Source organism: Cheilinus undulatus, linkage group 13, assembly GCF_018320785.1.
Source record: "Cheilinus undulatus linkage group 13, ASM1832078v1, whole genome shotgun sequence".
NCBI classification, from domain to species: Eukaryota; Metazoa; Chordata; class Actinopteri; order Labriformes; family Labridae; genus Cheilinus; species Cheilinus undulatus.
In genome coordinates, this window is record NC_054877.1 from 22,177,826 (window position 1) to 22,190,180 (window position 12,355).

Here is a 12,355-nt window from a genome sequence, read left to right on the forward strand (position 1 = left end):
TGATGATTTCCTCAACATTCAAACCCAATTTTTGGTTGAAAATAGCACAAAGAACACATATCAAGTGTTTAAATTTTTGTTTTATTGAAATAAAATATATGCTCAATTTCAATTCCCACTCTTAGGATCAATACAGTAATGTGATTTTAATTTATTATTAGAAATGTGTCTTTGATTCTGTTAAAATCTTTGGAAAAATCTGGCATTTCCTTAATACACAAGTAAGACTGAAACTAATGATTAAGTACTTTTTCAAATAACTTTACAATTCAATAAATCAGGCATTTAAGTAGAACTAAATTATCAAGTGAACTGTCAATAAATGATTCCAAACACAATTCCATGCAATCCCTACAATGCCTTTTTAGGAGTGCTACTTCATCAGATCAACTGTGCATTTTTAAAGATATTCCATAAGTATCACTATAACCATAAACTTGGAGTTTTTTTGGCAAGGTTCAACGCAGGATATGGCAGATCTCAAATAATAAAAATAATTCATTATCACATATGGGTACAACAACATTTACTGAAAGGGATACAGCCCTGCTAATATAGAGTTAAGACTCTAATGTGTTTACCAAGCCTGTCACAAAACAGGTGGTTATTTTATATATCTCCTCTAAAAAGGTGCATGTTACAGATTGTTCCAACAGTGTGATCTTTTGACTGAACATAAACCCTCAAGTGTTAGCCAGTTTCCTCAACGTTCTTGTCTTAAACACCTTTCAGCCTCACAGCACATTTTAGAAAAGGCTTTGTTCAATCAGTTTATGAAGTTGGCCAATCTCATTCCATATGAATGGTTCCATGGTGGGTCAATGTCAAGTGCTGCTGCCGCACAGCAAAAAGATTCTAGTTTGAATCCCAGTCAAAATCGGGAACTTCTGTGTGGACTCTGAATGCTCTTCCCTTGCAGGTGTAGGTTCTTTCTGGGTGCTTTGGCTTCCCATCATGTTCCCATCATGTATGTTCACACTGTAGTCCGAGGGTCCTGCACAACAAACCGATCTCACCATCTCCCTGTCAAGTACACATAAACAGCATTGCCAGCAAACACAACTAGCAGCTAAGTAATAAAAGATATTCCACATCAGGTGGAGGTCCACAGATAGGCCTATTTCCTACGTGTTTATTTCGGTTATTATACTCAGGGAAAGCAGATCTAAACGGCATTTCTGCTCTTTTTGATCTAAGGTGATGTCTGACAGTTTACAAAGAAAAAAATGTCCAAAAAGTCAGTAAAACTGATCTTGGTTCTGTTCTCACTGTGGGAGTGTGTGCAGTTTTATGACCAAAACATTAAAAATGTCAGAAATCCATCTGACCAGCCTTTAGCAGGTGATCGGACCATGGTCGGCCACTGTATCCCCCTGTACACTGCAAGACAAATGATGCACAATCAGGCTTACAATCGTCCTGACTTCCACATGCACCTTGTGACTCAAAATTCGTGTCTGAATCAGCTGAAATTCATACAGTACAGATGACGCATTAATGTGACTGGTTGTTGGTGTCTGTGTCAGCAGTGTAATTGACTGGTGACCAGTTAAGGGCATAACTCCACCTCTTGCCCAATGACAGCTGGAGTCCTCCATGACTCTGAACTGGACAAGCGAAATAGATAATGGATAGATGGATGAATTAACACTGTGCAGAATATTTTTAATGGTGTAACATCTGTAGCTCAATCATGACAGTCATTCACAGAGAAACACAAAGTTGAAAGAACATATACAAACAGCCCGTAGTGGTAGAAGTTAGTATGGCACGAGTCATAAACAGTTTTAATCTGATACAAGTTCACTATCAGGTTTTGCTAAAAAACATGGCTTTTCTCTGTGCTTCTTTAGGTTATACCCTTTTGAAAACTTTTTGCCACAATGTTGACAGGAGTAGGGTCGTTCCCCAGTGTGGACCATCATGTGATTTTTCAGCTGACTCTTTATTCTAAAGGCTTTGCTGCAAACCTCACATATAAAAGGTCGCATGCCACCATGTTTGGATCTCTTGTGAGAGATCAAACTGGATTCCCGTTTGTAGGTTGCACCACAGTCATCACATTTTAATGGCCGTCCTTCTCTGTGTTTGACCATGTGAACCTTGAGCAGTGCTGCAGTGGGCCAGCCTTTCCCACACGTGTCACAGAGGTATGGCTCTTGCCCTGTGTGTTTATACAGATGATATTTCAGGTATGTTTTTTGATAGAATATTTTCCCACACACAGGGCATGGGTAACCCTCTGTGTGCCTCACCATGTGAGCTTTCAGGTAGTCCTTTGAACTGAACTGTTTCCCACAGTATGTACAGATAACAGGTGGTCGTTCTCTGTGCTTTCTCTTGTGCCGGATCAGAGGAGCATGAGATGTGAAGCTTTTCCCACATATTTCACATTTGCATGGTTTTACACTTGCAGAATGTACTTTTTTATGTCTTTCTATTTCTTCTGGCTGTCTATAACCCTTATTGCAGATAGGGCATAAGAACAACTTCTTGTTCTGTTGGTGTCGAACCAAATCACACAATCTCAAAAACGATGTCTTGCACATCATACATGGGTATGACCCTCTGACTTTATGTGACTCAGAGTAATGTTTTTTCATGACAGCAATTTTTGAAAAGTTCTTCTCACAAATGGTGCATTTAAAATCCTGTGCTTTCTGCTTGGAGCCCTCTACATTGTCTGTAGTAGAAAGAGTTGCTTCAGTTTTACTTTCTATTCTTTTCTGAGTATGGCTCTCACAGGTGTTGTCAACTGAAGAGGCATAACAGCCCTTAATAATTAAATGGTTGGTGCTGGTTCGCTGTTTTGTTTGGGAACCTTCTTCTGAACACTTTTTTAGGTGTTTCTCAAAACTTTTGCAGTAAGTAAAACGTTGGCCACATTCTGGACATGTAAGTGTTGGTTTGCATGCCTTTGAGTCTGCAGGGACATCTGCAGTTGTCCGGGTCTGACTTGTTTCACTCGATGGAGTTGTTGTAGTCCAGCTTCCCTTTGTTTCAGAACTTTGCCCAGCATTGTTCTCTTTGGTCTTGTTGAATGAAAAGAAATCACATCCATTAATAATTACATAGTTGGTGCTGATTTGCTCCTCTAGTTGAGACGTTGAACATGTTTTTTGGTGCTCCTCAAACCTCTTAAAGTGAGTGAAATACTGGCCACAGTCTGAAGAAGCAAGGAATGTTGTACATGCCTTCAAGGCTGTTGGTGCATTGGCAGTCATTGAGGTCTCACTGATTTTACTTGAAATGACTGTTAGCTCCTGATTCCTGTTATTTCCACTGCTTGTTGAACTATCCTTTGAAAGCTCCTTTGGACCGCAGTTAGAACACAGGTAAGGACTCTGTTCGGGGTGGCACTGCGTGTGCCTCATCAAGTCAGCAGAACAAGGAAACACCTTTCCACATATGGAGCACTGTTTGACACAACTCCCTCTTTCATGTGCTTGATCATGCAATGAGTCAGAAGATATTGACGGGGGTTCTACTTTTGACATTTCCAAAGGGGAAGGCTTGTTGATTATATTTAAAGGATGTGGTTTTGTGAGAAGAGCTAAGCTTGTGGAACACTTGGAGTTTGTTGTTTCTTGATGACTGCCTTTACAAATAAGACTGCAGTCATCATCAGATGTCCCACTGTCAGTTTTCAAATGGTTGAACCACTTTTTGTCCATTTCATCGTCATCATTCGACTCATTTCCTTCAAAAGATGGAACTATTACTTCAACTGAAGCTCCCTGGTCTTCTGTTAGATCATCACCACGACACTGTTCATGTTCTTCCACATTCCTCACAGATTCTGAATGTAAGACCTTAACATCTTCTTCTTGACTGGGTTTTGATTCACTGCTCAGCAAGCTGACTGTCTGCCATTCTTGTGCGTCACATATAGGTTCAGATTTGATGACTACATCTATCTTATCATCGTCTTCAGTTCCTAAGTCATACGACAGGCTGGAAAGGATGCAATCATCACAGGAGGAAGGAGCTAGAAAAAAACGCATGTAAAAGACAGATTATTTTCAGTAGCTGTAGCTTATCTTAAGAAATTAGAAATTTAAAGAGATTTGGGTGTTATACTTTGTGCTATGGCGCGCCCATGATGTTTGTGATGTTGAATCAGAGTTTTCAGCGGTTTAATCTGGCTCATGAGATCCACACACTCTTTCATGATAGAAGGAGAGAGACTGATCCAAAGGGAAGTCTTGAAAAGGAATAGAGTGGTAAAAAAAATCAGATAAAGTTAAAAAAAAAAAAAAATTGCATTACAGTCATGTGCATAAAGTTCAAGGCATGTATGGCTCTAAAGATTCATCACACAGGGAGGGTGGCCAGAGGCAAGCTCAACACATGTCAACACGTGTGGGACGCTCAGCAGCCAAGGTCAAGTTCAACAGCATTTCTTTTGTTCAGGCTTTTTCAGCCCCATCAATACACCAAGAGACTGCCTGTAATTTTTTGGCCCTATAGACATCCACAGCACAGTCAGAGACTTGTGGCAACCCTAGTACCTGCCTGAACAGCACCCTAGGATGTGCTTACTCACCACATCCACCCCAACTCTGCCCTAAAGGCGCAGATTGTGTTATTTTTTTAACAGATTATCTTCCCATGCCCCTGGTAAAATGCAAGGACATCCAGAGCATGACCAGTATTGTGTCTATCATCCATCCTCCCCGATGGTGCCTGCAGGTTGGAGTACTGTCTATTACACGCCTTAATTCAGCCTCAATTTTTTGCACAAACATTCCTAGAAGTACTGTACATTCATATATTTTACATATTTCATTTTGATTGTTAACAGAATCCTTCAAACTGCTTTGTGTGCTTTCCTAACAGGGAGAGATTTTGTACATGCACCAGAATTGCCTTCAATTCCTCCAGGACAGAGAAGTCTATGGGAAACAGATGATTAAGATTCTTTCCACTTAGTTTAGTTGCCAAAAATGCATAATGTTACATATTTTATGTTATGCAGTCTCCATTCATCATAGAGATGGTGGTAAGACTCCTAACTGTAAAATGACACACCAGAGTGTGGTAGAAAAGCTTGCATCTTCAGGTCAGTTGTGCAGTGGAGATTTCAGGTTTTAAGTGTGCAATTGGAAATGTTTTTACTACACTACTAAATGTTAGACAGCCTCACCCGGAGTCAGATCAAAGAAAAAAGGTGTCCAAGAATTTATCCCTCCTGTTTAAAAAATCTATAGACGTGAAAGCAGAGAGGGTCAAAGATATTCCTAAATAAAGCACATCTTTGAAGCTACATGCGCATTTGCAATAGTAGATGGCCCAGGCTTCAAGTACGTATTAAAAGTTCTCAAGCCTTATTACATTGTCTTATCCTGTGTATACATAAGCCAGTCTATGGTCTTGAACTTTACTGGTGTACATGAGGTGGTGATGGAGCACAAGTTATCCCTTGCATCCACTGTTTTACCAACAACAGATGGATGGACCACCTGTAACAAAACTACTGTACAATGACAACAAAATTCTGTAACTTAGAGTGGACACTGTGCAACAGTAAGATGTGTGACATACTTTAAAGAGGAAATGTTATTCATTTTTGTGTTTCTTCTTAATTTGCAATGTTTTGTTATGTTTCCTCTCTCTTGATTAATGTTTAATACACAACAGGCTGTACCAACTATCACAGGTAGTTCCAAACAGCACTTTAAGGAATAAACTGTACCTCATAACTGTTGGCTCAAAACAAACTACAGAAACCTTGAATTTTGTATTTGGGATGTTTTTCTTCCCTTTCTCTTGTTGAGTGAACTATGCCAAAACCTGGCCACAAAACTGAGGTACAAACCAAATCAAGACTTCTATGTACCATTGCAGCACTAGTGGTTCAGATAACCCAACATTAAATGGCATGAGGAAAAACTTTCATTAGCTAGCTGCATGTTATAGGGATTAGTCTGTCAAGCAAATGTATGTACTTAAAAAAATAACTGTTAAAAGGTGCAGCTGTAGATCCGAAAGTCCTTTAAATGTGGAAAAAACTATGATCTTTCTGTTTTATTCAATTTACTTGTACCATAAGTACTGTTTGTCAGGTACCCACTTGTTCAAAGTCAGGAACAGGCAGAAGCTCCTGCAGACTGAAAAGGAATTTCTTCATGAGAGCCTGTAAAGCTGAGTCATATTTAGGGCCAAACACTGTTGGAAAGATGTTCTAAAGAGAAGAGAGAAAAATATTCATTTTAACCGGATGTGCAGATCTTAAGGGTAATCACAAAAATCTGAGTCATGCCATTCATAATGTGTCTGACGTGGGGTCTTTGAGTGGCAGTAAAATCTGGCATTATGGCTAAGAGTCGACCAATACTGGTTTTTCAGTGCTGATACCGATTAATTATTCATGCAACCTATAACCAATACTTAGAACCAATATATTTGTTACGATGTACTAAATGTACTTAATCTGGCAAAAGTGAAACTGCACAATCAGAAAGATTAAGGAAAATAAACAATGTGGCCCCCACTCTATCAGCATGAGAAACAGCGCAGAGCACCACAGTACCCACAGGAAAATAGCAAGTGATTCCATACGCTTACTGTGCCACTGGCACCCAGATTTAAGTGTTGATTGGCCAGTTCTCATGTGGCATCAAGCCAGTCAGACTGTGTTATATACAGGATATTTGGTGAGACTTTGGAGAGTAAAAATAAAGCCAGAGGGGAAGACATGTTCCAGTGGAGCCAAAGCAGCACACTTTTGAGTAATTCATTTTATCAATAATCGGGAAAATAAAATGCAGATACCAATAACTGGCCAAGCGCCAAATATCTGCATCAATAATCAGCCAGGCCAATAATTAGTCTACCCCTAATTATAATTTCCACTACGTTCATCAAATTCCACAAAGTCCTGTTTCTTTTAGTGCCATCTTATTTCACCAAATGGAGTATACAACCCAGCTAGCTACTGATACTGTAGTTGAGCTTTCAGCCTATGATAACAGTTTTGAAGTACAGAACACCTGCAAGCTGCACTGCCTACCTTCACTGGTCATCTTTTGCCCTTATTTGGGGAGCTTTTTCAATCAAACTGACTCCACAAAATTTTATTTACAAAACACTACATCCCCATTTTCATAGGAATACAATTTTATGACTTAATCAGGGAGAAAAACTCTAAAAATCCAGAACATTATGCACATTGCCTATTCTGAGTAGTGATACAACTCCTTACAATACATATTTAACCAAGGCAAATTTTCAGCAGTGTAAGGTTGCATGCAATGCATGATGCAACTGCGTGTCTTCATATTAATACTATTGTGGTCACTTCAGTATAAAGTCGCAACCAACTTTCTACATTAAAGGAAAGGTTGAAAAAGATTTTTTCTTCATACACACTGGATTTTATAGTGCATTAAATCTATTATCTAATCAAGAGGAAGAACTGTACTATTATATAGCCTGAGTAAAATCAGAACATATAATGATAAGGGCTGTCAGTACTAATTCTTCAAATGCACCTTCACTGTATCTCTCATTTAGAAAATAAACTAAAGTATAAGCCTACTCACCTGATAAAAGTTGTGCTTCTGACATTGATCTTCCATTAGTGTGTGAACAAGCCTTAGGAAGTTTGTTACTGCAGCTTTGACATCAGGGTTAGAAGTCTTAAACGCATACAAGAAAAAGTAAGTAAACACAAATCAAATTAAAATTAAACAAATTAAAAGTTGTGGAAAAGCACAACGTGCACTGACCTCTTTATCCTGTTTTGTGATGTAGCTGTTAAACTGGTTCAAATGAAGCTGAAAAGCCTGCTGGTTGGTAAATGTATCATTGCGGCACAACTCCAGCACCGACTGTTGGCATAAAAAGAGACAAAACCCTTCAGTGAAGGCTTAATTTCTCAATACTTTAGAGAATTTGAGCAATTTAAAGCAAAATAGAGCATGACTGTCAAACATTTGAGAACTGTTACATAGGGGTGTAACGATTCATCGATCTGGATTGATATATCGATTGTTTGAGCAATGATTCAGTCAAATCGATTGACAGTATAAACATCGATATTAATCGCCATTTATACCTTACGCTTTTATTTTGAAAGTTCCCCCGTGTTCTTGGTTATGACAGTTTCCGCCCATCCATTAGTCACAACACCGCTAGGTGTGGATAGCAGGTAATGGTTAGCAGCCAAGAGAGTATCAATATTGTGTTTTTCCGTTATGTGAAAAGTAACAGATTGTGGTAAATGGGTTCACAATATCGTCTGATATCAATCACAGGCCTCTAAATCGAATCAAATCGAAATCAAATCATGGCAGACTTTGAGATATCAGCAAACATCAAATCGTTGCTCAAGAATCAGTGCAGGCTATGAGGTTAAGTGATCTGTTTGTTAACCATTGAATACGTAATAATTTATGTTAACAATGTTACTCATACTACACTCACGCTTCAAATTTTCCCCCTTAATGTGCATAAGAATGTGCACATATTAGGGGTCAACCAATTATCAGCCTGACTGATTATTGATGCAGATATTTTGCATTTGACCAATTATCAGTATTGGCATTTTATTTTACTGATGATCGATTAAGTTAATTAATCAAAAGGTTCACTACTTTGGTTCCACTGCAAAGTGGGTCTTCCCCTCTGGCTTTATTTTCACAGTCCAACTTCAGGGTCTCCTTTATGCCCTGTTGACAATCTGATTGACTAGATGTCACTTTAATATTAGCCAGTCAACACTTAAGGTGAACCCCATTTCCACCCCTTAACCCTTATCTACGTCAGGTGAAGGGATGTCTCAATTCTCTTTTGAATTGAGGGCTGGGGCTTAGGGCCAAGGGCTACATAGCCCTTGAAACTAAGATTTTTCAGGACCACACTTGAAACCAAGGGGTATGATGAATTTCCCTCCATGCATTGTGTTCAATTGCAAAATGACACAACAGACTACAAAGGAGGCACATGAATATAAAAATATTTTCAGCATAATGATTATAGAAAACACAACAGTTGTGTTTTCTCATATATTCAATCTTTAGCCACTGGGGATGGGAGTTTATTGTATTTTTGGTATGTACATGTGTAAACCAGAGCTATTAACTGTATAAATATATGGAGAAGATCAACACAGAGATCCATAATATGAACAAGATGGTCAACGCTTTATTGCAACCTCCAATGACGCAGTTGTTTATTGGCAATGTGTGATGATGAACAGCAATCAAGTGGCGTTTCATTTCTTCAAGGAAGGTTTTCACCTCTACCCCTTACCATTCTGTTTTAAGGGGCAAGGGGAAGGGGTAGACAAAGGGGAAGAGCTAAGGGATAGAAATGGGATTGGTCCTCAAGCCTCGGTGCCAGCGGCACAGTAAGTGCATGGCATCACTTCCTGTATTCCTGCTTCTACTGTGTTGCTTTGTGCCTTTACTCATGCTGATAAAGCTGGGGCAAAATACACTGCTCAAAAATAAGGGAACACTTCAATAACACATCCCAGATCTGGATGAATGAAATATTCCAGTTGAAAATCTTTATTCATTACATAGTGGAACGTGTTGACAACAAAATAACATAAGATCATCAATGGAAACCGAAATCATTAACCCACAGAGGACTGGATTCAGAATCATACTCAAAATAATAGTCGAAAAATCAGATCACAGGCTGATTCAGCTTCTGTGAAATTCCTCAAGACAACTCAAAATGAGGCTCAGTAGTGTGTATGGCCTGGTGTACCAGCCCGTCTCCTGGTGTCTCCTGCTAATTGCTTCTCCTTTCCACCTGTCGTCTGTCCCATTTGCACAACAGCAGGTGAAACTGATTCACAATCAGTGTTGCTTCCTAACTGGACAGGTTGATATCCTAGAGGATTGACTGAGAGTTACATTGTGATGATGATGTGATCCCTTTATTTTTTTGAGCAGTGTCATTTAATTTCCCTTCATTTTTTGATCATGCAATTTACTTTTGCCACATTATGTACATCATAATAAAAGCATATCAGTTCCAAGTATCGGTTTTAGGTCTCATGAACTACTAATAATCCGTATTGGGCCTGAAAAAAGATCTTGTCAACCCCTAGCACAGTCTCAGTTAATTAGAGGGCTTATGGTTGTTTTTGTTTATCTTTCAGTGTTACTTCCTCAGCAGCTTTTACACAAATTACTTTACATAAACTAGTTCTAAGTCAAAGTACTGAGTCAACTATGGTGCTCATATATTATTCAAGAGCCCACTAAGAATCTTTGTGTAGTTGCCTTACCTTTGCACGAAGGCCAATGATTAGCTGGACTCTCTCTGAGTCAGTGAGCAGCTCAGGGGCTGTTTCCAGCACTGTGCTAATAAAGTCCTCCAGCAGACCGAAGTACATCACAGCTCCCTGCTTCACTATCTCCAACAGAGCTGCAGACACCAGCTGCAGAGGGGGGACGATGAGGCGGAAAGAGGAGTGGGGAGGGAAACCTGGAGGCAAATTTCAGACTTAAAACAAAGCTGTAATATTTACGGCAGTTTGACGCCTGAGTGAAAATATACGGTGTTTCAACTGCAGTGATACAATATTCCGCAGTGTATCTGTTACCTTTAGCTTTTAGTTTCTCTTAAAAGTCACTCCCCAAGGCTGCTTTTATTCGTGCACGGAACAAATATGGACTGAATAAAGTGGAAAAACTCACCAGTGCCTGTTAGTAACTCGTTCATATTGGCGTTATGAACATTTAAGCTAACATCGCAGCCACAGGAGAACGTCTGGCTGTGAAAATATGGAAGGTACGTCTGACGCATCGCGCGACTCCTTCGGAAATATGCTCATGACGTCATTACGTTCAAACGTACAAGAGAGACAAACTTTTCCCAAAAAAACCTTTAAATAAACAACAAGTAGTTCTATAAATTTAATTGTGGTTGCTTTACATAGCTGAGAATGCATTGTTTGTCAATTTGTGATGGAAGAGACACATGAGCAAAGGCCATGGTGTACAGTGGGCTACTCTCTGCCTCATATTTTTCAGTATCCCCTGACAGCAGAAGTAAGCAGTCACTTAATTATACCACTAGATGGAGGCATTTACCATAGAATTAGCTTTGTGATTATGAATTGGGCTCTCATGTTTGCTCTGGATAAACCAGACCTTATCTAAAAAACTTTTAGTTTCATCGACTATAACGTTAACTTTAAAGACAAGCTTAACTTTGAACACATCCTTTATAGTGCAATAACTCAGGTTGAGTTTAGTCATGTAACAGACTTCAGCAGGTGGTTGCAGTAAAGAAACAGGAAATTAGTGGAGAGATATGAGCTATTTCTGTAGTGTTGCAAAACTATTTGCAAATATATAAATAGGTTCAAAATGTGTGGGGGGGGGGGACTGCATCTACTAATGCTAACATTTTTCTACAAATGTGTACACAGACCCAAAAGACATTCACTGATACATGCTGCATGCAGTCCCATTGTCTGAAGACAAACATACACCACATCAGAATGAGGCACTAGTAAAGTAAAGCTTTAATACTGACTGGAGTCAAAAGATGAGAGAAGATTCACTTCCTAATTTTTTGGCTGTCGGTGCTGTTCATACACCTCTCCATCTTAGGCTTTGAAAGGGCTCATCCACTTTACTGCCACTTTCTGGTGTGAATATAGGTTTTCTGCACTATGATTAATACCCAGTGTCAGTCAAGGTCGCATTGATGTGTTTTCTTTCTACATGTACAATTGTTTCTATCATTTTATTGATTCCAGGGAATCACAGAATTTGTCTTTTGCCAATATCAAATATGCTGATAATTACCAATTTACAAATGTAGTTAAGACCTAAAACTTCAGTCCTTCAAACATACTTTCAAATTTAAGGAAATATGGACAAGCAGAGAAAAGCACTTCAGGTGACATAGGTGTATTGGTCCACTCCGGCATGAAACTCCACAAGTTTAATGGAACATATAACATATATTTACAGCCTTTACAGGCCAGTATCGCAGTATTTATTCTTATCTAAGCACAAACAACTCTTCTTAAGATTTAAGTTATTTAGGTTATCACTTATGCATGAACACTCCTAAAACATATACAACTCTTTCTTAAAATTTAAAAAGCAAAGGTAAGGTTGAGGGAAAGGTGGTTTTAACGTCTTCTAAGCTTGTTGCAAGAAATGTTGCTGTATTATATGAATGATTCCTTTAAGAGCATGTTCTCATATTATTTCCTGGGCTCTTTTTATTGAGCTGAAGCTCCCCATGAATGATCCAAGTTGTGTCTGCCTCCTCTTACTTCCATTAGACAGCCTTCAGCTTCTTGTGGCCCTTTAAGAAACCAAAAGACACCATCGCATCTTAGAAAAGACTGATTTGACACCCTGGCAAGCTTGGC

At 39.1% G+C, this 12,355-nt stretch overlaps 2 protein-coding genes across 5 annotated transcripts in view; one reads left to right on the top strand and one right to left on the bottom strand.

The window, feature by feature from the left end:
• The window catches only part of LOC121519983 (phosphatase and actin regulator 1-like), a 127,965-nt gene that overhangs the window by 29,637 nt on the left and 85,973 nt on the right, over positions 1-12,355 (top strand). The gene's annotated exons all lie outside the window — the stretch shown is intronic.
• Positions 104-10,743, bottom strand: LOC121519981 (zinc finger protein 665-like). Of its 4 annotated transcripts, none has more exons than XM_041803136.1 (7): positions 10,659-10,743; positions 10,247-10,446; positions 7,731-7,832; positions 7,545-7,640; positions 6,074-6,184; positions 4,081-4,204; positions 1,645-3,988 (listed from the first exon to the last, which is right to left on the bottom strand). In XM_041803136.1, the coding sequence occupies exons 1-7, from the start codon at positions 10,681-10,683 to the stop codon at positions 1,788-1,790; spliced, it is 2,859 nt and encodes a 952-aa protein (XP_041659070.1). In that variant the 5' UTR covers positions 10,684-10,743; the 3' UTR covers positions 1,645-1,787. The 4 variants fall into 4 exon arrangements, with proteins under 4 accessions (XP_041659073.1, XP_041659070.1, XP_041659071.1 ...); XM_041803137.1 differs by having other exon boundaries at positions 10,565-10,689; XM_041803139.1 differs by lacking the exons at positions 1,645-3,988; positions 4,081-4,204 and adding an exon at positions 104-1,023.